This window comes from Pleurodeles waltl, chromosome 3_1 (assembly GCF_031143425.1).
Source record: "Pleurodeles waltl isolate 20211129_DDA chromosome 3_1, aPleWal1.hap1.20221129, whole genome shotgun sequence".
Classification (NCBI taxonomy): Eukaryota; Metazoa; Chordata; class Amphibia; order Caudata; family Salamandridae; genus Pleurodeles; species Pleurodeles waltl.
In genome coordinates this window covers 1,598,176,036-1,598,203,790 of record NC_090440.1, presented here as the reverse complement: position 1 = coordinate 1,598,203,790, position 27,755 = coordinate 1,598,176,036, and the positions used below count along the sequence as shown (strand labels likewise).

At 48.3% G+C, this 27,755-nt stretch overlaps 1 protein-coding gene across 4 annotated transcripts in view; it reads left to right on the top strand.

The window, feature by feature from the left end:
- The window catches only part of MBD5 (methyl-CpG binding domain protein 5), a 368,139-nt gene that overhangs the window by 162,391 nt on the left and 177,993 nt on the right, over positions 1-27,755 (top strand). For all 4 annotated transcript variants that reach the window (XM_069225228.1, XM_069225227.1, XM_069225226.1 and 1 more), the window contains one exon: positions 860-2,974. In XM_069225228.1, the coding sequence (XP_069081329.1) occupies positions 860-2,974 (2,115 nt within the window). The remainder of the gene's footprint in view (positions 1-859; positions 2,975-27,755) is intronic.

Below are 27,755 nucleotides of genomic sequence, written 5' to 3'. Positions count from 1 at the left end.
CTAATGTTGTTGTTTCTTCTATAATAGGTGAAATGTAATATGTCATGAGATGTAACATCTAGTCAGTGTCAGAAAACTGGCTAACAGACAAAATAATTTGAGAGGACGTTAAACAAGCAGCACATTTTTAATTTTTGTAAAATTATAGTAGTGTTGTGTTCTTTGCAGCTTGTTGAAGACTAATTTAAAATCCATTTCTTTCCTTACATGGACAAAGCATCAGATTGGTAGCTTGGGTTCTCCTCTTGAATTTTTTTTTTATTTTTTTTATTTTTTATTTGTATTTTCATTTTCATCACAGAAAAGAACCATTCTTCCCAGTTGTGTGGGTATCATAGACCCCTCCCCATCAAGCAAATTTAATCCCTTTGGGGCAACAACCAGGAGTATTGTAACACACACTAAATAGCCAGGCCTTTGTGGCATAATGAAAACTGGCAGCGATTGGTCCTCTTGATGACCTGTAGTGTGATGGCAGAAAGGTGTACTGTAGTCTTGGGGAAATGAGTAATTGTCTAGGCTTATGTACAGCCAATAAGTGCAACGAACTACACCTTTATTTCTAATGTATTGTAAATTAATACTTTGCGTTTGTTTATTGCTGCAAAATTAGAGAATATTAACATAACAAAATACTGTGTTCATAGCAATCCTTTGAGGAGAAAGAATAAATCACTGCAAATGGCAGTTAGGTCTCTTTATTTCTTACTGCTGCTATGCTTTCTTGGTACAGAATAAAATAAGCAGGCAGGTGTTCAAATGCTTACTAATTAGCAACTGTTATGTTTTGGCCATTGTATCTCTAGTTAATTGTAATCATAGTTGATGTATAATTTTCAATTTATTGAAATTATTTCAGGTGCAAATCCGATGGTACCTACACAAGCAGCAACTCCACGATTGATGAGAAATAAATCGCATGAAGTGAATTCACCTGCTGTGATGCCAGAAGCGAAAAAGCCATTCAAATTAATGACAGGTGCACCTAATGCAACGAGCAGGCATTATCTGCAAGAACCAATCGTTACTCAGCAACAGGAAATGCACCCTGCTTTCACTCGGCAGCGATTGGGTAGCAGTGAACATGGGCAAAAGTCTCCATATCGTGGAAGTCATGGTGGTGGTCCCAGTCCAGATTCATCTGGACCACAGATATACGGAGATGGCTCGATCTCTCCTAGGACTGATCCACTAGGAAGTCCCGAAGTGTTCACAAGGAACAATCCCAATTTTCATGCAGCACCCAGTTCCAGCCCTATGCATACAAGGACTCCTTTGTCTCCACCAGTAGCAGTGATTCATGGTTCACCAGTGCAGTCATCATGTGCAGTGACTGGGAGGACTAATGTATCGCTTTCCCCAACCTTGGCTATGAAAAGTCCTGCTATGAATAAATCCATGTATAATTATCCAGCTAACTTAGATATGCCTAGAGCAATGTTTCACCATAAGCCATCTCATGTTCCGCCACCACCACCACCACCTCCTCCATGTGTTCTTCAGAAAAAACCTTTAACTTCAGAGAAAGATCCACTAGGCATTCTTGATCCCATTCCAAGCAAACCAGTGAATCCGAATCCTGTCCATATAAATGCATCTAGTTTCCATAATAATGTTCACTCTCAGGTCCCTTTGATAAATGTAAGCATGCCACCTGCTGTAGTTCCTTTGCCAAGTAATCTCCCTTTGCCAACTGTAAAACAAGGTCACATGAACCATGGAACTCATGTTCGAGTTCAGCATTCAGTTCCTGCTTCGGCATCTCCTTCCCCAGTAACATCACCAGTCCATATAATAGCATCAGGAATTGGAAAGATTGAGGCATCTCCCCAAAGATCACGCTCATCTTCCACGTCTTCAGAACATGGAAATTGTATGTTGCCTCCATTAGGACCACAGACTACTTGTAGTGCTATTAAAGTCCCTGCAAGGTCACCAAGATCAACAGTAGGGTCTCCTCGGTCATCCATGCCTTCAAGTCCTTCAACAAAACCCGACGGACTTCAACAATACAAGGATATCCCTAACTCTCTGATAGCTGGAATGACTAATGTACTGAATCCTCCAAATAACACAGTTTTCCCTCCTGTGCCTGCTGGAAGCAGTCCTTTAAAGAGTCAGTCAGGTTTGCTAGGAATGCCTTTAAATCAGATACTGAATCAGCACAATGCTGCCTCTTTTCCTGCAAGTAGTTTACTCTCAGCCGCCGCCAAAGCACAGCTAGCAAATCAAAACAAAATTGCTGGTAGCAACAGTAGTCAATCTGTAGCTGTTACCTGTGTTGGCAATGTTGAAGGTCATAGCACTTTAACCACCATGTTTCCTCCTACTGCTAACATGCTTTTACCAGCAAGTGAAGGACAAAGTGGCCGAGCAGCACTACGAGATAAATTAATGTCTCAACAAAAAGACAATTTAAGAAAAAGAAAACAACCAACAGCTGGAGTGTTGAACTTACTTAGACAGTCTCCGGTGGATAGTTCCGGAGCCCCTAAGTCTGTGTCTGATGTGCTTCGAAAACAAGGGCAGAGTTCCTTTCCTGTGAATTCCATGTCTCAATTACTTCAGACTATGAGTTGTCAAAGCTCCCACATGAGCAGCAATAGTACCACTGGCAGTGAGAGCTCACATACTGTTTTACCTTGCTCTACAAATCAGCTACATTTTTCAGACAATGTGAACTCAGTCCCACTTCAGAATTCTGCACACACTTTGCCTTTAAGAGGGGAAGGTATTCTCTGTCAAAATGCAAGCACTAATTTTGTCCGGGATGGCAGTCCAGTCCTGAATAGCCAGATTACAGGACTGATGCATCAGATACAAGCTACTGGAAGCTGTGGTGTCCTTGGTCATTCAGGACTGGTGATGGGGAGCTCTTTACATCTAAACCCTCCTTTATCGAGACACCAATCAGCCACAACAATGATACCCAACAATATAGCTAGCAGCTGTAGTCAAACAATTTCTGAACCAGGTAGGACTTTACCATCAAAGTATATTTTTACATCATTATATGTGTAACTCATGATTTGTTAAAGATAAACCAGTGATTCTAACAGGTAATTTCTCCATCATTCAAAGGCCACAAGGCAACTCTTTTAAAATATGGAATTATGTTTTTTATTGTTCTTCCCAATCTCGTTTTTGTCATCACCATTACAGGTCTTCCTGTATGCATGTGCATGCACATCAAGGACATTACCTTTCCTTGTGTCAGTTTTTTGAAGGGCTGTCTCCTTTGTATTCTTTCAAGTGGTGGACCCTTTCAACTTGAAACATCTTCAGATTTCATGCTAGGGCATGACCTCAAGTTTGCAAGGGTAAAGCTCCCAACTGTAATCCCAATACCCTAGACATGTCACTGACTGCCAGTGCCATTTACTTTGTATTGCTTTCATGAGTTGACAGAAGATAATTACTTTGTTGAAATCATGTGTGGCTGTCGATAAACATGCTTTGCATAATCCTGCCATCTAGTGTTGGGTCTGGACATGTGCAAGTTGTTTTTCTTCAAAGAAAGTCTTTCGAGTCCTGAAGTATAGTGACTCCTTCTTTTGCTGGCAATGCGCATGGTGATTGTCTCTACTGTTAGATTGTTTTCTTCCACCGTCTGGTTCAAACGTATGCGCCCATGCTACAGTTCAGCACAGTCATGATGCATTCTTCTCAGTTTACCCAGTTCCTCCCTCCATCAGTATTGTTATCGATCGTGTTCCCATTTCCCTTCAGTTTTGTTTGGCAACTCCTCAATCAGCTGGGTGGTTTTCCTCACATGGACCTTTGCCTTTTGCAGCCTTCTTCGGACCTTAGGTGTATCTCCGCTATCATGTTTACACAATGATGGAATGGATGCCTTTCCACTACTGTCCTTAGTGTCAAACAAAATACCCATGGACCAATCTCCATCAGATCTTTAACCTGTCTCTCTCACCCAAGCATGGCAAGGCTGATTACCTCTCCTTCAAGTTCATAGAAAACTCTTTAACAACCATTGGCCTTGATGACCTGAAATGACACAGAGGAGCAGAGATGACATACTGGACCTTTTCGGCACCAAAGAATTTTGGGGGGTGCCGGCTGTGGATGAAAGGACCTGGAAATTCAGGAATTCCACCAGCTGTGAGCACTTCAACCCCCTATCTGCCTCCCCCCCCCCCCACACACACACACACACACTTTGCCACTTTGCCACTGATACCACGCAGACATGCAGAGCAACCCTTCTCAAAGGGGTGAACAGTTACTCAGGAGCAACAGAGACCTACTGCCTTCAGGCTGTGCTTGCCACTGACAGACAACTTCGGACGTAATGCCCAGACCCAGATTGACACCAAAAAATCATCCAGGACGACTACTTAGGCTCTGACCGCTTCCATCTCGGAGTCAAGCAGACCTTCGGAGCAGACACCTTCAGCATTGAAACACAAAACGCCGTCCGAGCTGAGAACCATCGGCACCGGAGCTCAGACCGTCTGCGTCCAGCAATAAGTTTGTCCACTGATCAGGCACAGTTAAACCGATTCTTCATAAGTTACATGAAGAAATCAATTTTGACAGAAATATCCTTCCACATACAGGCCGAATCATCAATCGACTTCCTGGATCTGCTGCTCAACCATCTAAATGGCGACTACCTTTGAAGAAGCCTTGGACAAGCCAACAAGGCAGCACAAGAGAACGGACAAGGCTACGTGCCCTTTTCCTTTCACTATTCCGTCTTCCCCACCTGCTTCACCACACTCAATCTCACATCCTGCTTCTCTAGCTGACCCTATATCTCACACACACAGACCCCACACCCCACACCCCACCCCCTCTCAAAAGGTCACCTCATTCAGATACAGAGGGACAGGGCTATGGGGACGCTTATGACATCACATTGCTGGATAATCCCTGGAATACCTATGAGACAGATCCACCTATACCCTGCAAAAACCCTCCCTTCCCGATTATACCACTTCCTTTCACGACCTCATTGGTAGGGTGACACCTTCCAAAATTTGGACTAGCATACTTAAACCTTAGAGGATGATTACATTTTTTTAAACCCTTTCCTCTACACAACGTTCTGCTCAGTACCTCCTTATGCTCAAAGCATGCTGTGTCACACAACAAACTTTCATAGCACTGGTGATGCTCCTCCACCATATAAGGAGATTAAAGGGTTAGAGGCTGCAGGCAAGAGGATAACTACACAATTGGGTAATCATTGGCGAATTTCCAAAGCTATTGGGCTGCTTTCTCAATATGATCGGACCCATTGGGATGAGATGGAGGAACTCCTCCAATATATCCCAGATGAACACAAGAAGAGAGGTTATGAGATTGTCTCTGAAGGCAAGCAGATCTCAAATACCACCATACGCTAAGCCCTAGATGCTTCGGATACTCCTGGTAGGGGTGTTAACTCTGGTGTCCTTTTACGTAGGCGTGCACGGCTCCATATCTCTGGGTTCAAACCAGAAGTTCATCAAAACCTACTTAGTTTGCCTATTGATGGGGAGCATCTTTTTGGCCCGCAGGTAGATAGCTTATTAAAAAAAATCAAAAGGACAATGGAACAGCTAAAGCAATGGGTGCCCTTCAAACTTCTTCACATTAAGGCTCCTTTTGCCGCTCATCCTACTGTGGACGTTCTAAGACTACTTCTCCCAAAGCCTCCACATCTTATCAGTGACCACAAACCAAAAACACCTCTTCTAGAGGCTATTTTCGAGGCTCTAACAGAGGGAACAGCTCAAAAAGTAGGGGTAAAGAAGGTGGGTCTCCCAAACGATCTGCCACTACCAGTAAGTTCTGACTTCTCTTGTTTCCTCAGAACACAACACCAGTCGGGGTCATCATCAAGGGTTCTTTCCCGCTTGGCAGAATGTCCTCTCTGACCAGTGGGTGTTGGATATCATCCAACATGGTTATTGTCTAGTGCTCATTCCCATACTTCCCAGTGTTCCATCTTGCAAACACAAACCCTCCCCACAACAGGAAAGTGTAGTCAGGGAAGAGGTCCAAGCGCTTGTAGAAAAAGGAGCTATAGAACCCATCCCTCACCATCAGCAGACTAAAGGAGTTTACTTGCAATACTTCCTCATTCCCCCAAAAAAGGCTAGTCCCTGAGACCAATCTTGGATCTCAGGCCCCTAAACGAATACCTTTTATCAGAGCACTTTCACATGGTCACTCTTCAGGATATCATCCCGCAAATGTAAGGCATCTTCATGGCCGCACTCGGCCTCCAGTATGCCTATTTCCTCATTCCAATCCATCCCGCACATCACAGATACCTCACATTTGTAGTAAGCGGACAGCATTACTAGTTCAACATACTCCCCTTCAGAGTCAATACTGTACCCAGGGTCTCAACCAAGTGCCTTGGGGTAGTGGCCACTCACCTACGCATACAGGGCATACATGTCCTTCCCTAGCAGGACGATTGGCTCCTCCAGTGTACCACTTGTCTAAAATGTCACCAACACACTCAGTTCATCACCAACCTATATCATGGACTATGCTTTACCATCAGTGCTACAAAATCCCATCTGCAACCCCTTCCGATCCAATCTTATCTGAAGGCAATTCTCGAATCAGAGATGGGCATACCGTAACTAAATGCCACCAGGATACAGTTCTTTCAGGCTGTCATTCCTCCATTTCAACCAAATCAACAGGTTACAGTCAGGACAGTTATGCGCCTCCTAGGCCTGATGGCTTCATGCATCACTATAGTTTCCCCATGCCAGGTTGCACATGCAACCATTACAGGGGTGCTTAGCACACCAGTGGTCTCAAGCGGAGGGTCAGTGGGAAGATCTAGTGTTGGTCGGCTGTCAAACTTTCCACTCTCTGCAATGGTGAAACTCCAGCAAAGTGTTGAAAGGACGGCAATTCAGAGACCCAGTTCCACAGACTACCATACCAACTGACATCTCCCTTATGGAATGGGGAGCGCATTCACAGAATTTGATTGTCCAAGGTCAGTTGAATCTCACTTAACAAACTACCCACATAAATCGCCTAGAGTTATTAGCTCTCTCATCTAGCCCAGAACATTTGGAAATGGTCTCTTTATCGCAGGATCCAACTCTTACTGGAATACTTGCCGGGGTGGACAATGACTTTACTGACCTCAGCAGGATGCAGCAACAAGTCCACGAGTGGGAACTCCACCCACAAGTTCTCCACCACTACATCCAGCACTGTGGAGTACTAGAGATGAATCTCTTCGCCACAGCAGAAAACACCATATGCCTCCAGATTCCCACACCCACAGTCCAAGGGCAACTATGGATGAGTTGATCAGGTATATTTGCTTATGCTTTTCTTCTTCTCCCTCTGCTTCCGTTCTCTCACCCTTGTCCTGGTCGCTCTCACATGGGTGAGACAGCCATGGTTCACTACGATCCGCAAACTCTGTGGTCCTCCATGAGACACTCCCCAACAGCAGGACGCTCTCACTCAAACCATGGAGAAATCGGGCACCCGGATTCCAGGTCTCTCAATTTTGCTATCTGGCTCCTGAAGTCCTACAAATGGGATATGGCAATCTCCCACCAGAAAGCACGGATATTCTTAAAGAAGCATTCAGGCCTACTATTTGTGCCTGTTGCGCTACTAAACGGAAGCGATTTGTTTACTAATGTTGTTTCACACAATGGTCCCTTAGCAGCCAAGGTATACAATATTGTCTGCTACCTCTTTCATTTACAAACTTATGGTTTAGCTTTCACATCCAGATGTCCATAAATAGTGGCAGTAGCCACTTACCTTCAAAATAGGCAGCACGTTTCCCTATTACGAATTACAGTTATTAAAGCCTTAATGGAAGATCTTATGAGTCATTCCTCCTCTGGTCCCTTCAGGCCGACATGGAATCTTAATATTGTATTGACAAGGTTAGTGGGCCTTCCATTCGAACGCCTCCCTCCAGTTTCTCTCATAGAAGGTAACTTTTCACAGTCGCCATCATTTCCCTTAGACGTGTCCAGTGAGCTTCAGGCACTAATCTTGGAAGAATCCTTCTTCCAAATACAGAAATAGTGTTGTACTTACCACCAACCCGAAGTGTCTCCCAAAGGTGGTTTCACAGTTTCATCTCAATCAGTCTGTTGAACTTCTAATATTTTTCCCTCAACCTGACTTGTTTGCGGAATGGGCTATCTATACATTAGATGTTAAACAAGCTCTCATGTATTATATTGACAGAATTAAATCTTTTCCAAAAACACACCAGCTTTTTGTTGCTCTCTCCAAGCCCTATACAGGTAAAGGCATTTCCAAATCAGGGATTGCTAGATAGATCCAGATATGCTATACTAAAGCTAAAAGGTCCTTAACTATCCCACCTAGAGCCCATTTCACTAGGGAAAAAAGGAACTTCTATGGCCTTTTTTGTGAATATTAAATTGCTTGTATTTGCAATGCAGCTACATGGTCCACCCCAAATACTTTTACAAAATATTATTGTGTGGATGTACTAGCTCGCCAACAAGCCAATGTAGGTCAAGCAGTTTTATGTACACAACAGTCTAACAATGGAGTTGATGACTGTGTGCATTACGAGCGAGAGGAGGAGTCATAATACTGCGTGACTCAAAAGACTTTCTTAGAAGATAAATACTTGCACACATCTGAGCCCAACACTATATGGCAGGATTTTGCACAGCATGTGAATCTCCAGCACTACATGCGATGAACAGATGCTTACTGGGTACGTATTGTCAACATGCAGATTTAGCATTTGCACTCTAACCCAATTCTGTTGAACACAAACAGTTTTTGATGAGGTCAAAAGTAAATATTAAATCATTCATGGGTTCAAATGCACGTTTGCCTAGGGTCACTTCTTTTGTTCAGAATCTGACATCAGTTCTTAATGCATTGAGAAGCTAAGTGACAGAAATGATGTCTACTTTTGTGGCTTACAAGCAAAAAAATGCTTGTTTAGGATATGTGATTACAAAGCACTACTTAACACCAACAGTTATAGTTCCTCTTTATTTCCTGGATGATACTAAAGGTGCTTTGAAGCTGTAAAAAATTGCAGTAAAATGAACCAGTATTAGAAAATTAATGGAAATTGTTCTGATATGAGCATCTTCTTAGTGAGCCCTTGTGACGCCAGTGGAAGTGCACCTGCCAAAATATTAGGTAAACTCTAAAGCTAAAGTGTCACTTGAATGTAAATTTTTGTGGTTTCTGCAGCCTGCCTAATTTCTCCAAACAAGCCTGACTCTTCTAGAACCTGCGAGGAACAAGTAGACCTTTTGTTAACACACAAGATTTTTATTAGGGTTACAGTCATTTCCACCTAGCTAATTTGAGGCCCAGTCACAGAACTGATAAGGCTGCCATGGCATAATGTCCTCTTCCGGATCTTCCTTCTCAGATACCCTTATGAAGACTGGGAAGGTATGTGTTTTAACTGAAGAGTCCAGTACTCTTCTTGCAGAGCCTTTTTCTTTTCTCAGTCTCCCAATGACTGGCTTACCCACCATTGCCTTACACTTGGACATCCTGGCTTTCTTGCTCACAGTGGGAGGACAAGGCTGCGGAGTAAAGGGTATTGAGCAAGCTCTCCTGTCACTCACCAGACACTCCGCCATGTTCAAACTATACCCACAAATTCCACACAGGAGACAAAAGTAAAAGCTTTAGGCAGACCCCAAGACTTTCCACGTTTCTGTATTCTAGGTCAGTCTGATAACTTGCCTCAAGTTTCCCAGGGGCTGGAAGAGGGCATAGGGCTGGAGAAGCAGTATTGCAGCTTACTTTGCTTCCCTCCCTTGGTGAATGCTGTGGAGTTAAATGTTGAGGTTTGTGCTCAGTGGTATATGTAGTTTCCTTCTTAGCCCGTCAGAATAACTGAGAGCTTTTCATTAAACTTATCTGGCCCTTGACAGAGCAGGATGGTGAAATGTGACAAACCTGTACTTTTTATATACACCATTCGCCTAGTCTCATTTTATGGGCAGAGTAATGCAAAATGCAGTGGGTCCTTGGGCACAGTTTGTGGTCCCCAGTCTCTGGGCAACGCCAGGATCCATACTGTTGTCTGCCGACCACGAGGCCTTTTTTTTCTTGCAAGTCTGTCCTTACTTGTATCTCATCTTAACACCTTCTCTTAAGGTAAAAGCGTAATAGGAACATACATTTTTCTTTTGTCTTCTTTTTCGTTAACAGAAGAGCAAATGTTCTTGTACCTCACTTCATTAATATTTCCTTGGCCACATAACCTTACTCTTTCAAGATTGCCACAGGAGCTTTCAGTGTGGGAACTGAGAAGTAGCACAACCTATGCACAAACCTTGTTATATGTGGTGGAGAAAATAAAATGATAATTTCCTTTCGGCCATTCAGATTGCAAAGGTTTTCAAGAGCCTACTTATCTAATCTTCTTGATTCTTACAAAGGTCAACAGGAGTTTGCTTTCATCGGATTTTAGAAGTTGAACCAATTGAGAACCAAACTGCCAACGTAGAGAATAATAAGTACTTTACAGATAAACAAATTTCATGTTGAATATAGAAACAGAATTCTTAGATTTCTACGGATTGTGAACAGATGAGGATAAATTATCGATTTATAACCACACATTCATTGGTAACTTCTTTTGAACACTAAGGTTCTGATTTTAGATGTTGATGGACGGGTTACTCTGTAACAACGGTAATGGATATCCTGTCTGCAGAAATCTAAATCCCATAGGAAATAATGGGATTTAGATTTCAGCATTTGCGATATCCATCACTGTTGTGCTGGGGTAACCCGTCCGCCAACATCTAAATCAGGCCCTAACTCACATTTAAATCATGATTGAGTGGATTAGCACAGTTTGCCATATTAAATGATTGAGAGGAAAAGCTGGGTTCTCCTTTACTGACTACCACCATACTTTACAACCTGTGATCTTAGAGCAGCAGCAGCTGCTGATGCTACTGCTCTTAATACATCTCATTGCATGCTGTTTTCTGTCCTCCTGCTGTGGCAACAGGAGCTCCTTTACCAAGAAGTTGAAGGCTACAAAGTACCTGCACTGTACTTAGTGGTGGTAAGAACTGAAGTCATTTTGTTTTATTTCTTATGATAAACATTTTTGCTTTCCATAAAAAATAAAGGTCAAAAACAACACAAGTTATATATGGGTAGCATAACCAGTAAGGGACAGCTGAACATCTCATTGATAATGTTTGAGGTACCAGGGATGGCCTTTTTCCTATAACCCAGGTATGATTATGTTTGAGGCATGTGTGGCTGTAGATACAGTCTTTGTATACTCCTTTCATCTAGAGTTGGATCTTGATATGTACAAGTTGTTTTTCTTCTAACAAAGTCTTTTGAGTTATGAGGTCTAGGAACTTCTCCTCTCTGTGATAATGGGCATGGACTTCGGGCTCCATCACACCCTTTCGGGAATGCCTGACTGGCGAAGAAACAGATTTCCTTCTGCTTCTGCCCACGTTGCCACTCAAAATATCCATGCACCAGCCAACACCTCTTCTGCAACCTGTGTTTGTCCTTGAGCACAGAGAAGCATAAGGTGATGCTTGTAACTCATTCCACTTGAAAAAGAAACGTCCTGTAGGACGATCAATGCCACTCCAGGCATCTTCGGTGAAGAACACGCCGAAGAAGGCAGCCACCCTCAAATGTCAGTTGCAGAGGAAGAGGTCTCTTCTGTTGATGGCAGTTCCAGTTCTGACCTAGAAGTCCATCTGGAAATGGAGGATGTGACGCCTGCTCAACAAGCTGGATCCTCCACAGCCACCTCCACCTCTTCTACCACCAACAGCATCTTCTCTGCCACATGATGGACAAGACCCATTATCTATATCACCACAGGGGTCTCTACTGTCATGCTCTGCTGGGTGTGGTGGGGCACATGACATATTTGGGGATACCACCAATAGATGACCCCAGGGATATGTATGATGCTGATCCCCCTGCAGATCCAGATCTCTACCCTGCACACCCCCCTCTTGATTTTGCCACCTTTTACCAGGGGGGTAGTGCTAGAGCTACCAAATTCCACAATGTGGAGTTAAATAAAGAGCCTTTGGAGTAAGACTTCCTCTTTGACACACTTTCCAGCACCTTTATGGCTACACAGTATCTCCCCATATTAAAAGAAATGCTGGGACACACTGCTAACATATTCAAAGACCCCATTGGACCTAGGGTCATAACACATAGGCTTGACAAGAAGAATAAGCCCTCACCATCAGTCCCAATATACATTAGGGGCTAGTTGACACCATATTCTTTAGTCACCACCACTGCCCGCAAATGTGTAAACTCACAGTCCAGTAGGAATACCCCACCTCCTCACAAGGGGAACAAGAACATTGATGCTGCAGGGAAGAGTTGCTACTCAAGCTTCCAATCATTGGCGCATTGCCAATTCTTAGGGACTCCTGGTACGCTATGACTGTGCACACTGGGATGAGATGGAGGATCTCCTCCAGTGTCTCCCAGATGAGCACAGGAAGAGAGGCCAAGAACTGGTGACAGAAGGAAAACCAATATCAAACACATCCATAGGATGTGCACTAGATGTTGCTAACACTGCAGCTACGGGGATTAACACCAGCATATTATTAAGATGTGTTGCTTGGCTTAGAATATCTGGTTTTAAACCAGAGGTACAGCACAGGATATTGAATATGTCTTTTGATAAAGAGCATCTCTTTGGGCCTCAGGTAGGTGACACTCTTAAGGAGAAAAAAAACAGACGGCAAAAACAATGAGGCCCTTCAGACACCTGCTCCTCATGGTACCTTCCGCCACTCTGGTTACTGTGGAAACTTTAAAGCCCACCTCCTCAGATGCTTCCACCTCATACTGAAGACAACAAGGCCAAACACGTCCTTCGGAGGCTACTATTGTGGCTCCTACAGAGGCAGCAACAGTAAAGGAGGAATTAAGGGTGCCTTCCCAAGTAGAGCAACACCCTCTACTAAGCCTCCTGCCCCGATCACATAACACTTGTCAGGGGTCTACTGCACAGCGTTATCCCCGTATGGCAAAAAAAACCACATCAGACTAGTGGGTATTAGCCATTTTCCAACTTGGCTATTGTCTGGATCTCACTACGTTTCTTTCCAGCATTCCACCATTCTCTCACAAGTTGTCACCTAAACATCAAATGTTGCTAACACAAGACGTTCATGCTCTTCTTCTCAAAGGAGCTATAGAACCCAGCCCTCTTCAACACCAGGGTTCAGGGATATACTCTCTATACTTCCTAATCCCCCAAAAAGTTGGATCTCAACGACCCTTCCTAGATCTTAGACCACCAAACGAGTACATACTATGAGACCATTTCACATGGTCACCTTGCAAGATGAAATTCCACTTCTACAAAAACAAAAGGCGACTTTATGGCCACACTGGATCTAAAGAATGCCTCTTTTCACATACCAATCCATCCATCCAGCCCATCGCAAATATCTTTGGGTTGTGGTGGTCGTTAAACATTATCAGTTCAAAGTCTTTTCTTTCAGAGTGACTATGACACCTCAAGTATTCACCAGGTGCCAGTGCCAGTGGTAGCAACCCCATGTAGACAAAAAGTACATATATTTCCATATCTGGACAATTGGCTTCTAAAAGCCAACACTCACCAATGGTGTATACAGTACATTCTGACTTCAATAGATCTGGTACACCGCTTGGCCATCACCATCAATATTCCCAAGTCTCACCTACATCCTCTGCAGATTCAGCCATATCTAGGGGCTATTCTAAACTGTCAAACAGGATTTGCCTATCCCAATTCTGAATGAGTTCAGAATTTTCAGACACTGCTACTTCAGTTTCAGACAAATCAACAATTCACAGTGAGGACAGTCATGAGGATGGCCTCCTACTTTTGCCAAAGTACGCCATGCCCTATTTGCTCATGCACCCCTTAAAGGAATGTTTAGCCTTACAGCGATCCTACACACTGGTTCAGATAGAGGATCTAGTGTTGCTAGGCCTCCACACTCATCGCTCTCTGCAATGGTGGAGTACCTGTTGAAAGGGTGGGATTTTCTTAAATCTGTTCTCCAACTCACTGTCCCGATGGACTCATCATTCAAGGGATGGGGTACGCATCTCGAGCATTTCACAATACAGAATATATGAGACAACAAAAAACGGGGTCTCCATATCAACTACCTAGAGCTTCAAGCAGTTCACCTAGCTTTTAAAGTGTTCACATGGTTGGCCAGACTGACAATATGGCAGCCATGTACTATGTACAGAAACAGAGGGGGATACGGTCTCCACAATCATCCCATCTATCACAGGTCATTTGGAAATGGGTGCTAGATCACATCATTCAGCTGTTGGCAGACTGTCTCCCAGGCACACACAATGACTTTTCACACCACCTCAGCAGGATGCAGCAAAAAGTCCACAAATGGGAACTCCACCCGCAAGTTCTCCTCCAATACACAGGTGGGAGATTCCTCAGACCTTTTTGCAACCGCCGAAAACACAAAATGCCCAAACTTCACCTCTAGGTTCCCCTACCTACTGTCCAAGGGCAGTGCACTAAGGATGTGTTGGTCAGAGATATTTTCCTACGCTTTTCCTCCTCTCCCTCTCCTTCTATTTCTGGTTTGGAAGCTCAGGCAAACGTCTCACTATGATTCTAGTAGCACCCAGCTGGGCTCGCCAACCCTGGTTCCCGACAATACTAAGGGGGTCATTCTGACCTCGGCGGTAAAAGGCTCTTACCGCCGATCAGAAGACCGCCATTATACCGCCGCGGTAAACCGCCACGGTCATTCTGACCCACAACTGCCAAACCGCCAAAAACCCGACATCCACGGAAGGCCGCCTCATCAGCGGTCAGCGATAAACTGGAGATGACCAAACCTCCATCGTCACGCCAACACAAACACGCCCATGCCATTATGACCCACGCGGTGGTCTTTTAACCGCGGTATTCCATTGGCGGTACACACCGCCGCGCTCAAAATACACACACCCATACAAAACACAGCCACATTGGACAATTCCAAATACACACACCTGATACACATACACACAACACTCCCACACACCCATCACCATATAAAACACACACCCACATCACCCACAAACCCCCACAAATCGAAATTCAGAGACAAGGCGCAATACGCAGAGAGAGAGCACAGGGAACGCAAACCACAACACACACAGGAACCCAACATCATCACCCACACCACATCTACGCACACATCACCACACACCACCACTCACATCACCCCACACCTCATCCACACCACCCCATGGCACCCCAAAGACACCCCAGGTTCTCGGACCAAGAACTCAGGGTCATGGTGGAGGAAATAATTAGGGTAGAGCCCCAGCTCTTCGGCACACAGGTGCAGCACACCACAATAGCCAGGAAGGCAGAGCTATGGTAAAGGATCGTCGACGGGGTCAACGCTGTGGGACAGCATCCCAGAAATCGGGAAGACATCCGAAAGCGCTGGAACGACCTACTTGGGAAGGTGCGGTCGATGGTGTCAAGACACAACATCGCTGTGCAGAAGACTGGCGACGTACCCCCACCCACTCCACCCGAATTCACAGCATGGGAGCAAGAGGTCTTGAACATCCTGCATCCTGACGGGCTCGCTGGAGTAGCCGGAGGAATGGACTCTGGTAAGTCTAATCTCAACTACTTAACCCCCCCCCCCCAACCACCAGCATGCCAACCCACACCCCCACCCTCACCCCCAACCCCCCAGCACACATCCTCCCTGCCAATGTCTCACCAGCACAACCCACCCAATCCCTGAATGCCAACACAAACCATGGACACCCATCACCTAAGCATGACCACCGCACATACCCATCCCCCCCCCACAAACCACCCTCACAACTCCTCCCACAAGGGAATGCCAGCACTGGGGGACAAGGGCACCCACAAATCGCACGCCATGGCACACACAGAAGCAATAACCATACTCTCTTACCCCTGCAGGGCCCGAACGCCAACACACCGGCCAGGAGGGTCCAGATTTGTCCATCCCACCCCCAGAACAGGCCCCCAGTGATGACAGCAGCTCTGTCGACCTAGAACCTGATGACCAGCCCGGACCATCGGGGACCTCTGGACAGTCGGTTCCCCACACACAGACACAGGCCACAGCAGACCCAACCCCCTCTGGGAATACCAGCACAGCTCCCACCCAGCGGGCCCATGCCTCTGTCTCCAGGACGCGTCAATCAGCGGTGTGTCCGCCACTACAGGGCACCCAGGCTGACCCACCACCCCAACAACAACAGGGACCTGGGGGAAGTGGTAGTGGGCACACCGTCCAGGGGAAAGAGGCCCGGGGAAACAGGGGAACTGGGAGGGCTGCTGTGCGACAGGGGGGGGACAGGCCCAGGGAACCCACTCTCCAAGAGGCCCTCACCACCATCATGGGAGCATACCACCACTCCCAGGAGACGATGGTGACGGTACTGGCCAGGTTCCAGGAGATCCAGGCACAGCAGGAGGAACGGTACATGGGGTTCAGAGACGAACTCAGGAACATCGGTTCCGCAATGGGGACCATCGTCCTGGCCCTCAACCAGATAGTCACCACATTGCGGGACCATGTGGCACCACAAAGGGCCCCTGTCACTAGCCAGGACCACGAACAGCCTACCACCTCCGCCGGCGCTAGTGGACAGGAGGCCCCCACACAACGACAGGCCACCAGAACCCCACCTCCTGCTGAAGATCAACCACCCCGCAAGCGGAACCTGAGATCACACAAGAAGACAGAGTAGGATGCCAAGACCCCCGCCAGCATAAGATACCCCCTGATGTCATCCCACTGTCCCACATTGTCACCCTGTCAAACCTTAAACAGCCCCTGCTCCATCCTTCCACAGGCATATGGACAATGCACCTGTGAGACTGAGAACTGGACTCTGCCATGGACATTACTCCACCCCCACCCATCACCGTTTTACTATCATGGACCTATATGTAGCACTTAAAATAAATCACTAATTGCACTTCAAAAATCAGGAGTCTGCTTGTATTCTTAACAAATGTATTACACATAACGGTGCAATAATGTTCAGTTACATTGTGATGACAACATACCAATGTCAATAAGCATTAGTCCATGGGCAAACAAAGCAGAAGTCACGCAGTGGGTCATACAGCTCTGAAAAGGGAAGGGAAAGTAAAAAATCAGTTAAAAGGAACTGGGGGGAAACACAGAAAGTAGAGATGCAGGAGGCCAGAAGTAAATGTAAAATGGCGTGGGTGATTCTTACCTGTGTGCTACTGAAAATACTGTTGTATAACTGTGTCCCTGTTGTCCGTGTCGTCCCCGTCGTCTTCCTCCTCTTCACTCTCCACAGGCTCCACAGCTGCTACAACACCACCATCTGGACCATCCTCCTGCAGGAAAGGCACCTGGCGTCGCTCTGCAAGATTGTGAAGCATACAGCAGGCCACGATGATATGACACACCTTCTTTGGTGAGTACATTAGGGATCCACCTGTCATATGCAGGCACCTAAACCTGGCCTTCAGGACCCCGAAGGTCCGTTCTATAATCCTCCTAGTTCGCCCATGGGCCTCATTGTACCGTTCCTCTGCCCTGGTCCGGGGATTCCTCACTGGGGTCAATAGCCAAGGCAGGTTGGGGTAACCAGAGTCACCTATTAGCCACACACGGTGTCTCTGTAGCTGTTCCATCACATAAGGGATGCTGCTATTTCGCATGACATACGCGTCATGCACTGACCCAGGGAACTTGGCATTTACATGGGAGATGTACTGGTCAGCCAAACAGACCACCTGGACATTCATCGAATGATAACTTTTTCTGTTCCTGTACACCTGCTCATTGTCTTTTGGGGGTACTAAAGCCACATGGGTCCCATCAATGGCACCAATGATGTTGGGGATATGTCCAAGGGCATAGAAATCACCCTTCACTGTGGCCAAATCACCCTCCTCAGGGAAAACAATGTAGCTCCGCATGAATTTCATCAGGGCAGACAACACTCTGGACAAAACCTTAGAAAACATAGGCTGAGACATCCCTGATGACATGGCCACTGTTGTCTGAAAAGACCCACTTGCCAAAAAATGGAGTACTGACAGAACCTGCACCAGAGGGGGAATTCCTGTGGGTTGGCGGATGGGGGACATCAGGTCTGGCTCCAGCTGGGCACACAGTTCATGTATAGTGGCTCGGTCAAGTCGGTATCGAAGTATAATATGTCGTTCTTCCATTGTCGACCGGTCCACCAGCGGTCGGTACACAGGAGGATTCATCCTTCTCCTCGCAAGTCCCAGCGGACGGTGCCTAGGAAGGACAACATGGAGTACAGAGTCAAGCAACCCACAGGTACGTTCACACAGCTTGCACAGTACACGAATCGCTATGCATTGAAAGGCTTGTATGAGTGGCAATGCAAGGCCTAGGCCTGTGTGACGCAGTAGAAATTATGCCATGTGGGCCCTTGAAATGGCGGCTGCCTGACCTGTGAAGTGTGACAGTGGGATGTGAGGTCAATGCGCTGGCGTGGCACACCGTGGCGGTAGGCGGTCGAAGACCGCGGTGCTAAGCCGCATTGGTTAACATTGAACCCTATGGGTTTCAGTAGCCAATGACGATGTGCGCCGGCGGTCGCGGTACGCACCGCCGTGGTACGCACCGCCACGGCCGTGACCACCATTTTCTATCTGCTTAATCACTCGAGACCTGATCATCCACAGGAGAGGACCTATACTGCAAGTGCTGCTGTGACCTCGGTCTGGAAGAGACAATGGCTGCTGCGACTGGGGAAAGGGCCCCTGCCTTCACTTCAGAAGAGTTGGAGAAACTTGTGGATGGGGTCCTGCCCCAGTATGCGCTACTCTACGGTCCTCCAGACCAACAGGTAAGTACACTGGGTGCACGTTGAATGGGCTATGGCTGGGTTGTGTATGGTGGATGTAAGATGGTGGGGTGGGGAGCGAATGAGGAGTGCAAGGCACGACAGATGAGAGCATGTGCCACATGGCAAGGTTGGGGAGGGGGGGGCAATCACATCTAACATGCAGAAAAATGATGAAATTTCCTTTCCCACCGTGTACATGTCAAATAGGTCAGCGCCCATCAGAAAGTCGACATTTGGCGTGCCATCGCCAAGGAAGTCCGGGCCCTGGGGGTCCACAACAGACGGGGCACCCACTGCCGAAAGAGGTGGGAGGACATCCACCGTGGGACCAGGAAGACGCCGAGTCACTGCTGGGGATGGCCTCCCAACGTAGGAGGGGTGCCACTCGTACCTTGACCCCCCTGATGTCCCGGATCCTGGCGGTGGCCTACCCCGATTTGGATGGGCGCGTGAGGACATCACAGGAGACACAAGGGGGTGAGTACCAGCACATTCTGCTATCTTTACGCGCAGTGGAGGTGTCTGGGTGGGGGAGGAGGGCTGTGGGTGACATTAGGCCAGGGCGCTTTCTGTAGTGTAGTCCCCTCCTTTAGGCATGGCCCTGTGCCCCTGCCCCCCTCCATGGTCCAGCATCACCCATGTGTGCATTTGTTGTCCATAGACCTGTAGACCTAGTCACAAGTACTGAGTAGTGTACCCCGATTGCGCGGCGTATTGCTGGAGGCTCCTCTGTCTGTCCTCACCGACAACGGTGTTGACAATGCATGCACTCAACCTGTCTTTATTTCTCCCCCCACCCTTTTTCTTTATCTTCTTGTGCATGTGTGCATTAGCATCATCAGGCGGAGGAGAATTGGCATTGGAGCACGAGGGAGCTGCAACTCACAAGGCCCCGGTGGGCCATGCTACAGACACCGAGGTCACCAGTGATACGGAGGGCGAGGGGAGCTCCACAACGGGGACCCGTGGTGACACCAGCGACACCGACACGTCCTCGGAAGGGAGCTCCCTAGCGGTGGCGGCAACATCCGTGCTCACCGCCTCAACAGGTACAGCCGCCACCCAGCGCACCAGCTCCGCCCTCCCAGCAGCCCCTCAGCCTTCGCTCCGTGCCCGCTCGCCCAAGAAGGCGGGCATCTCCTTCGCCCCAGGCACCTTAGGCCCTGCCCCAGTTACCCCTGCTGCCCTCAGTGAGGAGGTCATTGACCTCCTACAGACCATCATTGTTGGGCAGTCTACCCTTTTGAATGCCATCCATGGGGGAGAGAGGGAGGTGCATCGGAGCAATGCATACCTGGAGGGCATTCATTCGGGTCAGGCTGCCCATCAACGATCGTTCAATGCTCTGGCCTCAGCACTGACGGCAGCCATTGTCCCTGTTTCAAGCCTCCCTCTTCTAACTGCCTCCACCCTCTCCCAGTCTCCTGTTCCTCAGCCTATCCCATCCACACCATCAGACCAGCCTGCACACACCTCAACACCCAAGGGCAGCTCATCCAGACATAAGCACCACAGATCCCACAAGCATTCACCCAAGCAACATCCAGATGCAGACATGGCAACAGTCACTACCACCTCTGTGTCCCCCTCCCCCTCGTCTCCCTCCTCCCTCCCTGTGACGTCTCCACTCACACCTGCATGCACACCACCATCAGCCAGTACTTCCATCACCACCACACCCTCCAGTACAGTCCGCACACGTGCAGTCACCACCCCCACTGCCATTTACACGTCCCCTGTGTCCTCTCCCACTGTGTCTGTCACCCCCTCTTCCAAAACACAAAAACGCAGGCAGCCACCCACCCAACAGCCAACCACCTCACGTCAGCCTACGTCACAAGCACCTGCACCCAAAGACAGCACACCTGACTCACCTACAACCACATCCTCTTCCTCCACTCCCATACCCACTGCACCTACCCTTCCCATTGCTCCTAAAAAACTTTTCCTCTCCAAAGTTAACCTCTTTGAACACCTTGACCCACCCCCTCCATCTGGTAAGAGTCCGAAGAGCACCTCAGCCACCACCAGCCCTGCATCAAGTCTGACCATTGTGCACGGGTTTTGGAGTCCACCCTTTCCCAGCACAGATACATCGGCCAGAAGCAAGGGGACAGCCAGCCCCCCCCCCTGGAAAGAGAACCCGTAAAACCAAGGGCCGCCGCGAGAAGGCTGACACGGCTGCCCCCAAGGAGCAAAGTCGTGGCCCGTCACCTGCCACAACATCAAGGGGAGGCAAGGGCCAGAGAGCCTCATCGAAGGAGGGCAAGGGCAGCAGGGCGGAGAAGTCAGCCAGCAGGGGCACGGACCAGGAGGGCCCCACAAGCCCCATCCCGGGTGTGACGGAGGCACCCACGAGCCCAGGACTCCGTCACAGGAGGGTCCAGCAACTGCACGGTCGGAGGGCGACTAAGCAGGGAGTCCTGACCAGGTCTGGCTCCCTTGATAGACAAGACAGGCACCGCTGAGCAGGGCCCCGCCGTGAAGAAAGGCACCGCTGAACAGGGCCCTGCCGTGAAGAAAGGCACCGCTGAACAGGGCCCTGCCGTGAAGAAAGGCACCGCTGAACAGGGCCCCGCCGTGAAGAAAGGCACCGCTGAACAGGGCCCCGCCGTGAAGAAAGGCACCGCTGAACAGGGCCCCGCCGTGAAGAAAGGCACTGCTGAACAGGGCCCCCCCTTTTGAAGAAAGGCACTGCTGAACAGGGCCCCCCCTTTTGAAGAAAGGCACTGCTGAACAGGGCCCCCCGTGAAGAAAGGCACCGCTGAACAGGGCCCCGCCGTGAAGAAAGGCACCGCTGAACAGGGCCCCGCCGTGAAGAAAGGCACCGCTGAACAGGGCCCCGCCGTGAAGAAAGGCACCGCTGAACAGGGCCCCGCCGTGAAGAAAGGCACCGCTGAACAGGGCCCCGCCGTGAAGAAAGGCACCGCTGAACAGGGCCCCGCCGTGAAGAAAGGCACCGCTGAACAGGGCCCGGCCGTCTCAAGCACCGCTCCGCTGGGCCCTTCCTGTCAAGCACAGCTGAACAGGGCCCCGCCGTCTCAAGCACCGCTCCGCTGGGCCCCTCCTGTCAAGCACCGCTCCGCTGGGCCCCTCCTGTCAAGCACCGCTGAACAGGGCCCCGCCGTCTCAAGCACCGCTCCACTGGGCCCTTCCTGTCAAGCACCGCTCCGCTGGGCCCCGCCGTCTCAAGCACCGCTCTGCTGGGCCCTTCATCTCAAGCACCGCTCCGCAGGGCCCTTCATCTCAAGCACCGCTCCGCAGGGCCCTTCATCTCAAGCACCGCTCCGCAGGGCCCTTCATCTCAAGCACCGCTCCGCTGGGCCCCGCCGTCTCAAGCACCGCTCCGCTGGGCCCCGCCGTCTCAAGCACCGCTCCGCTGGGCCCTGCCGTCTCAAGCATCGCTCCGCTGGGCCCTTCATCTCAAGCACCGCTCCGCTGGGCCCCGCCGTCTCAAGCACCGCTCCGCTGGGCCCCGCCGTCTCAAGCACCGCTCCGCTGGGCCCCGCCGTCTCAAGCACCGCTCTGCTTGGCCCTTCATCTCAAGCACCGCTCCGCTGGGCCCCGCCGTCTCAAGCACCGCTCCGCTAGGCCCTTCCTGTCAAGCACCGCTCCTCTGGGCCCCGCCGTCTCAAGCACCGCTCCGCTGGGCCCTTCATCTCAAGCACCGCTCCGCTGGGCCCCGCCGTCTCAAGCACCGCTCCGCTGGGCCCTTCCTGTCAAGCACCGCTCCGCTGGGCCCCGCCGTCTCAAGCACCGCTCCGCTGGGCCCCGCCGTCTCAAGCACCGCTCTGCTTGGCCCTTCATCTCAAGCACCGCTCCGCTGGGCCCCGCCGTCTCAAGCACCGCTCCGCTGGGCCCCGCCGTCTCAAGCACCGCTCCGCTGGGCCCTTTCTGTCATGCCCCGCTGGCCCATTGACCGTGCCGGTTCTGTGTCGAGCTAGTGTTCACGCTGCACTCTGGGCACCCTGCCTCCTCCATGACCAGTGGAGTCTGTAATCCACCTGATGGACTGTGGCTTTGCACTCCCCAGGATGGCACAGTGGGCAAACCACCCACTGTAGAGACTAGTGAGACTGTGGCTTTGCACTCCCCAGGATGGCACAGTGGGCAAATCACCCACTGTAGAGACTTGAGAGACTGTGGCTTTGCACTCCCCAGGATGGCACAGTGGGCAACCCTCCCACTGTAGAGACTTGAGAGACTGTGGCTTTGCACTCCCCAGGATGGCACAGTGGGCATGGTGGCCCCTTCGTGGTTCTGGCGTCGTGGACTCATGTGGCTGAGGTGCCCCCCTTCCCTTCCCCCTGAGGTGCCTGTAGTTTTGTCATCTGATGCCCCAGCAGTGTTCTCTCCAACGGACTCAGGTCTCCTGTGTGGGCTTTGACCATGTGTTTGGTAGACATTGGCCCACGGACTGTGGATATTTGAAAAACTGAGCAGGACTTATTGACTATGTACATAGCTTTTGCACTGTTCATTATTTTTGCTTTGATATTTCATATCGATAATTTTCCATGACTTCAATGAACCTAATTTATACATAAATTTAAATTAACATTTTTATTATGTCTTTGCATTTTTCAGGGGGGCTTGGGGGCTGTCACTCAGTTGTTGCTCTGCATTGGTATGTTGATAGTTGGGGGGGGCGAATGTGTGTGCCCGTAACCTTTCGTCCTCCCCCCTCCCCTGTGTCGTAGGTGCAGTACTCACCGTTGTCTTCTGCGCCGGAGTTCGTACTCGTGGTAGATGAGCAGGTAGACAATAGCTGGTAGGATGTTTAATTCGGGTTCCATGCTGTCCTCCGTCCTCGTGGAGTGTATAGAGGTGAGCGTTTTCCCGTTCGTAGTCTGTTTCCGCTGTGTTTTTATCGGCGGGGCTCCCGCCCCGGAAAAGGTGGCGGATTGGTGAGTTGTGATAGTGTGGGCGGTACATTGTCTGCCGCCTGCCTGTTGGCGGTGACCGCCGCGCTGTTTGTCTGTCCCGCTGTGGCGGTCGGAGTGTTAAAGTGGCGGGCTGTGTTGGCGGTTCCCGCCAGTGTCAGAATTCAATTTTTTTGACCGCCTGCCTGTTGGCGGTTTGGCCGCCGCTTTATCACCGACCGCCAGGGTTGGAATGACCCCCTAAGTCTCTCTGTAGTTCCACACGAGAAGCTCTCCAAAAGCCCAGACATTCTCACTTGTAACTAGGGAGAAATCGGGCACCCAGTTCCCAAAGCTCTCAACTTGCCGATTTTCCTCCTGAGGATATGGAATTTGGTTACTTTAATTTGCCACCTGAATGTATGACCATTCTTAAAGAAGCCCGTAGACCAACCACTGGAGCAGACTACACAACAGAATGGAAAAGGTTTGTTTACTACTGTCATTCAAAACACATTGAGCTGACTACACAACAGACTGGAAAAGGTTTGTTTGCTACTGTTATTCAAAACACACTGACCCTTTCAAAGCCAGTGTACAAGACATTGTTTGCTACTTGCTTCAGCTACAAAAAGATGGTCTAGCATTTGCATCTATAAGATTACACCTTGCTGCAATGGCTGTTTATCTACAAACTAGTCAACATGTCTTTTGTATTCAAAATACCAGTCATTAAAGCCTTCATTGAAGGGATCAAAAGAGTTATTCCACCATGGGTTTCAGCTGCACCCTCATGGAATCTTAATGTTGTTCTTACATGCCATATGGACCCTCTATTTGAACCACTGCATACATGTTCCCTTCGGTTCCTCTCTTGGAAAGTGGATTTTCTAGTCACTGTCACCTCACTTAGACGTGTTCGTGAGCTCCATCCTTTAACCTTGAAAAAACGTTTCTTCCAGGGTAGTCCTATGCGCAAACCCTACATTTCTCCCTAAAGTTGTCTCCCATTTTCACCTCAATCAATCAATCAAGTTGCCATTTTTTTCCTGCAACCATATTCAGTTGTGTAGAGGGCTCCCCATATGTTCGATGTAAGAAGAACCCTTATGTACTGTAATGATATAACTAAAGCTATCAGAGCAGCGAAACAACTTTTTGTTCCTTTTTCACCTACTCATAAAGTGAAACCTATATGCAAATCAGGCATGGCCCGCTGGATAGTTAAGTGCATTCAAACATGCTGTGCTAAAGCCAAAAGAACCTTGCCTACACCTCCTAGAGAGGACTGTACTAGGAAGAAAGGAGCATCCATGACTTTTCTAGGAAACATCCCTATTGCTGGCATATGTAGGGCAGCTACATGGTCCACACTGCACACCTTTACAAAACATTAATGTGTGCATGTTTTAGCATGTCAGCAAGCCAGTGTAGCTCAGACTGTGTTACGTACACTCTTTCAAACAGCTGCATCACCCACAGTTTGGCAACCGCTTCTGAGGGTGATTGCTTTACAGTACATGCAAAGCATGTGTATCTACAGCCAAGATGCTTCAAACAGAATATATTACTTACCCTGCAAGCATCTGTTTATGGTATGTAGTGCTGTAGATTCACAAGCACCCACCCTCATCCCCAGACACTTGTGGCCATTGAAGTTTCTTCACACTATATTCACTTGGACATCTCATTACTTACACTCACACACTCCATTCTCACTCTTTTGCGGGAAAACAGTCTAACAATAGAGTTGATGCTCATGTGCAATATCACCGAAAGGAGGAGTCACTAGACCTTGTGACTCAAAAGACTTTCTTCAAAGAACAACAACTTGTACACATCCGGACCCAACACTAGATGGCAGGAATATGCACAGCATGTGAATCTACAACACTACATACCACAAACAGATGCTTACAGATGAAGTAACATATTCCTTCTAGTAGAGACACATGAACACTTGGCAGCATCACTTCTTTAAACGAGGCAGAATACATTTTTATTCATAATATTACATTTGGCTTTGTCAGGTTTGATTGTAATGTCGTGGCTTGAATCTGGACTGCTTAGTTGTTCAGCTACTAGCAGTTCAAAATCACACCAGCCAATCATATGTTTTTCCCCATTTTATGAAGTAGCGTGCAGTCTTTTCATAATTCTTAACTATCTGCTGTAAACATCTTTTCAGACTTCTACTCATGGAGGCATTGCTGTAGAAACAGACCCTTGAAGCACTACACCCTATCTTTAGGAGTGCTTCAGAAATGCAGTAGTTGTCTCTCCGCCCTCCTCATATTCCCTACCCATCTGGCAGGAGCTTCTAAGTATCCCTGGGGGTTGGATCTGTGCACCCTTGACCAGAGTTTTTAATTTGTGCAGGAGACAGCTAAATGGAGAAGATACAGAAATTTGGCTGAGGTGGTTCTAGGATGAGGAGGCTGCTGTGAGCAGAGTCCTGCCAGCTCCTGTAAATAACACAAGGAAGTGGGACTCTCCTGGAAGCTGGAGTGGATCCGGTGTAGGGAGGGGCAGAGAGGTCTGTAGCGATGTAGCCGTGTCATGCCAGTGCATGATCTACAGTGATGTTTGTGGCATGACAGTGCAACGCTGTGCTTCTCCCAAGTAATCCAGTTACCTCTTAGGTACCTTCTAATGAACCAAGAGGCCTATTTTGAATTGTTGGCTTTGTCTAGGAATACTCTTGCATGTGTAGGTGTTAACACTATCTCCACATGTTACTAAAGTGTACACTTAAAGAATAATTTGTTTACCCCACCGGAACTATCAGACTAACTAAGCGGCCTGGTATACATTGAAGACTCTGGGCCTTAATACGAGTTTAGCAGGCAGCGCAGTCTGCCCGTCAAATTCTTTGGGTTGGAAAACTGCCACTCCAGTTTTCCACCCGCTGACCCTAATACAAGTTTCCAGCTGGGTCAACAGGCGGAGGGAACTGCCATGCAGAAGGCGGCGGAGAGGGGACTTGTAATCCTGGCAGATTAAGACCGCCGGCACCGCCAGTCTGTCGACTGACAGTAACCTGGCAGTGCCTGTAGTCAAACCGTGGTGGCTCTGCCACGATCAGGACTGCCATACCTGTAATAAGGGCCTCTGTCTTGAAGTATTCTTGCACGTATTGCTTACAGGTTGCCTTATTGAACGTCCCAAGATTCCCGGTTTCTAGGAAACTTTAGTAAGACGACATTTGTTCTAATGCGACCCGAAGACTAACTGTGGGTCGAAACGTCGACATCCCCCTCCCTAATTTTGTTTCAAAACATGGTATGGTTCATCACAAGATACCATATGTGAACAGACAGGATCTCATCTTATGTTTGTTTGATATTAAATCATATACAACCTTGGAATCTGTTCACTGTCTTTTTCTATGTTGTATACATATTGATTCACTGTCAGAGCACTGAGTCGTCTGCACTACTTTTGATACGTAGTGAAAGGTAAATTGTCCTGATACTGAAAATGTGAAAATCATCATCAAGCACAAATTGTGCTCTGTATCCTTTTTCCAATAACACTGATTCTGATACAAGTTTCTAATTGAGTTGCACACGTTCAAAGCAAGCAGAAGTGTTGGTGAATGAGACCCACAAGACATTTGTTTGACTTATTACACCTACTGTTTTTTTTTGTGGACAATCATGGTGGTCCTTGTGTTGTTTCCTAAAAAGAACTTCAAAAGCTAGTAAAGACTTTACAATTATACCACACAGGGTTCTTCGTGACAGCGTGACTTACTTATGTTCTGTCCCCCATTATGTGCATTGTGGGGTCTATAATACACTTGTCATTCAGCGAACAGAACACCCACCACATTCTGATCGCGGATAAAGGTGTTGAGCAGGCCATAAGCAAGTTCATGATTTCCTCAAGTAGAGGAACAAAAATTCTACAGTTGCTTTCCTATTGCAGTAGTGGTGCATAGAAGGTAGGTATCCATGCAGAGCCATTGAAAGGTTTACCTTACTGCAGCTCCACCTCAGTCAGTTTCCCAATACTTCACTT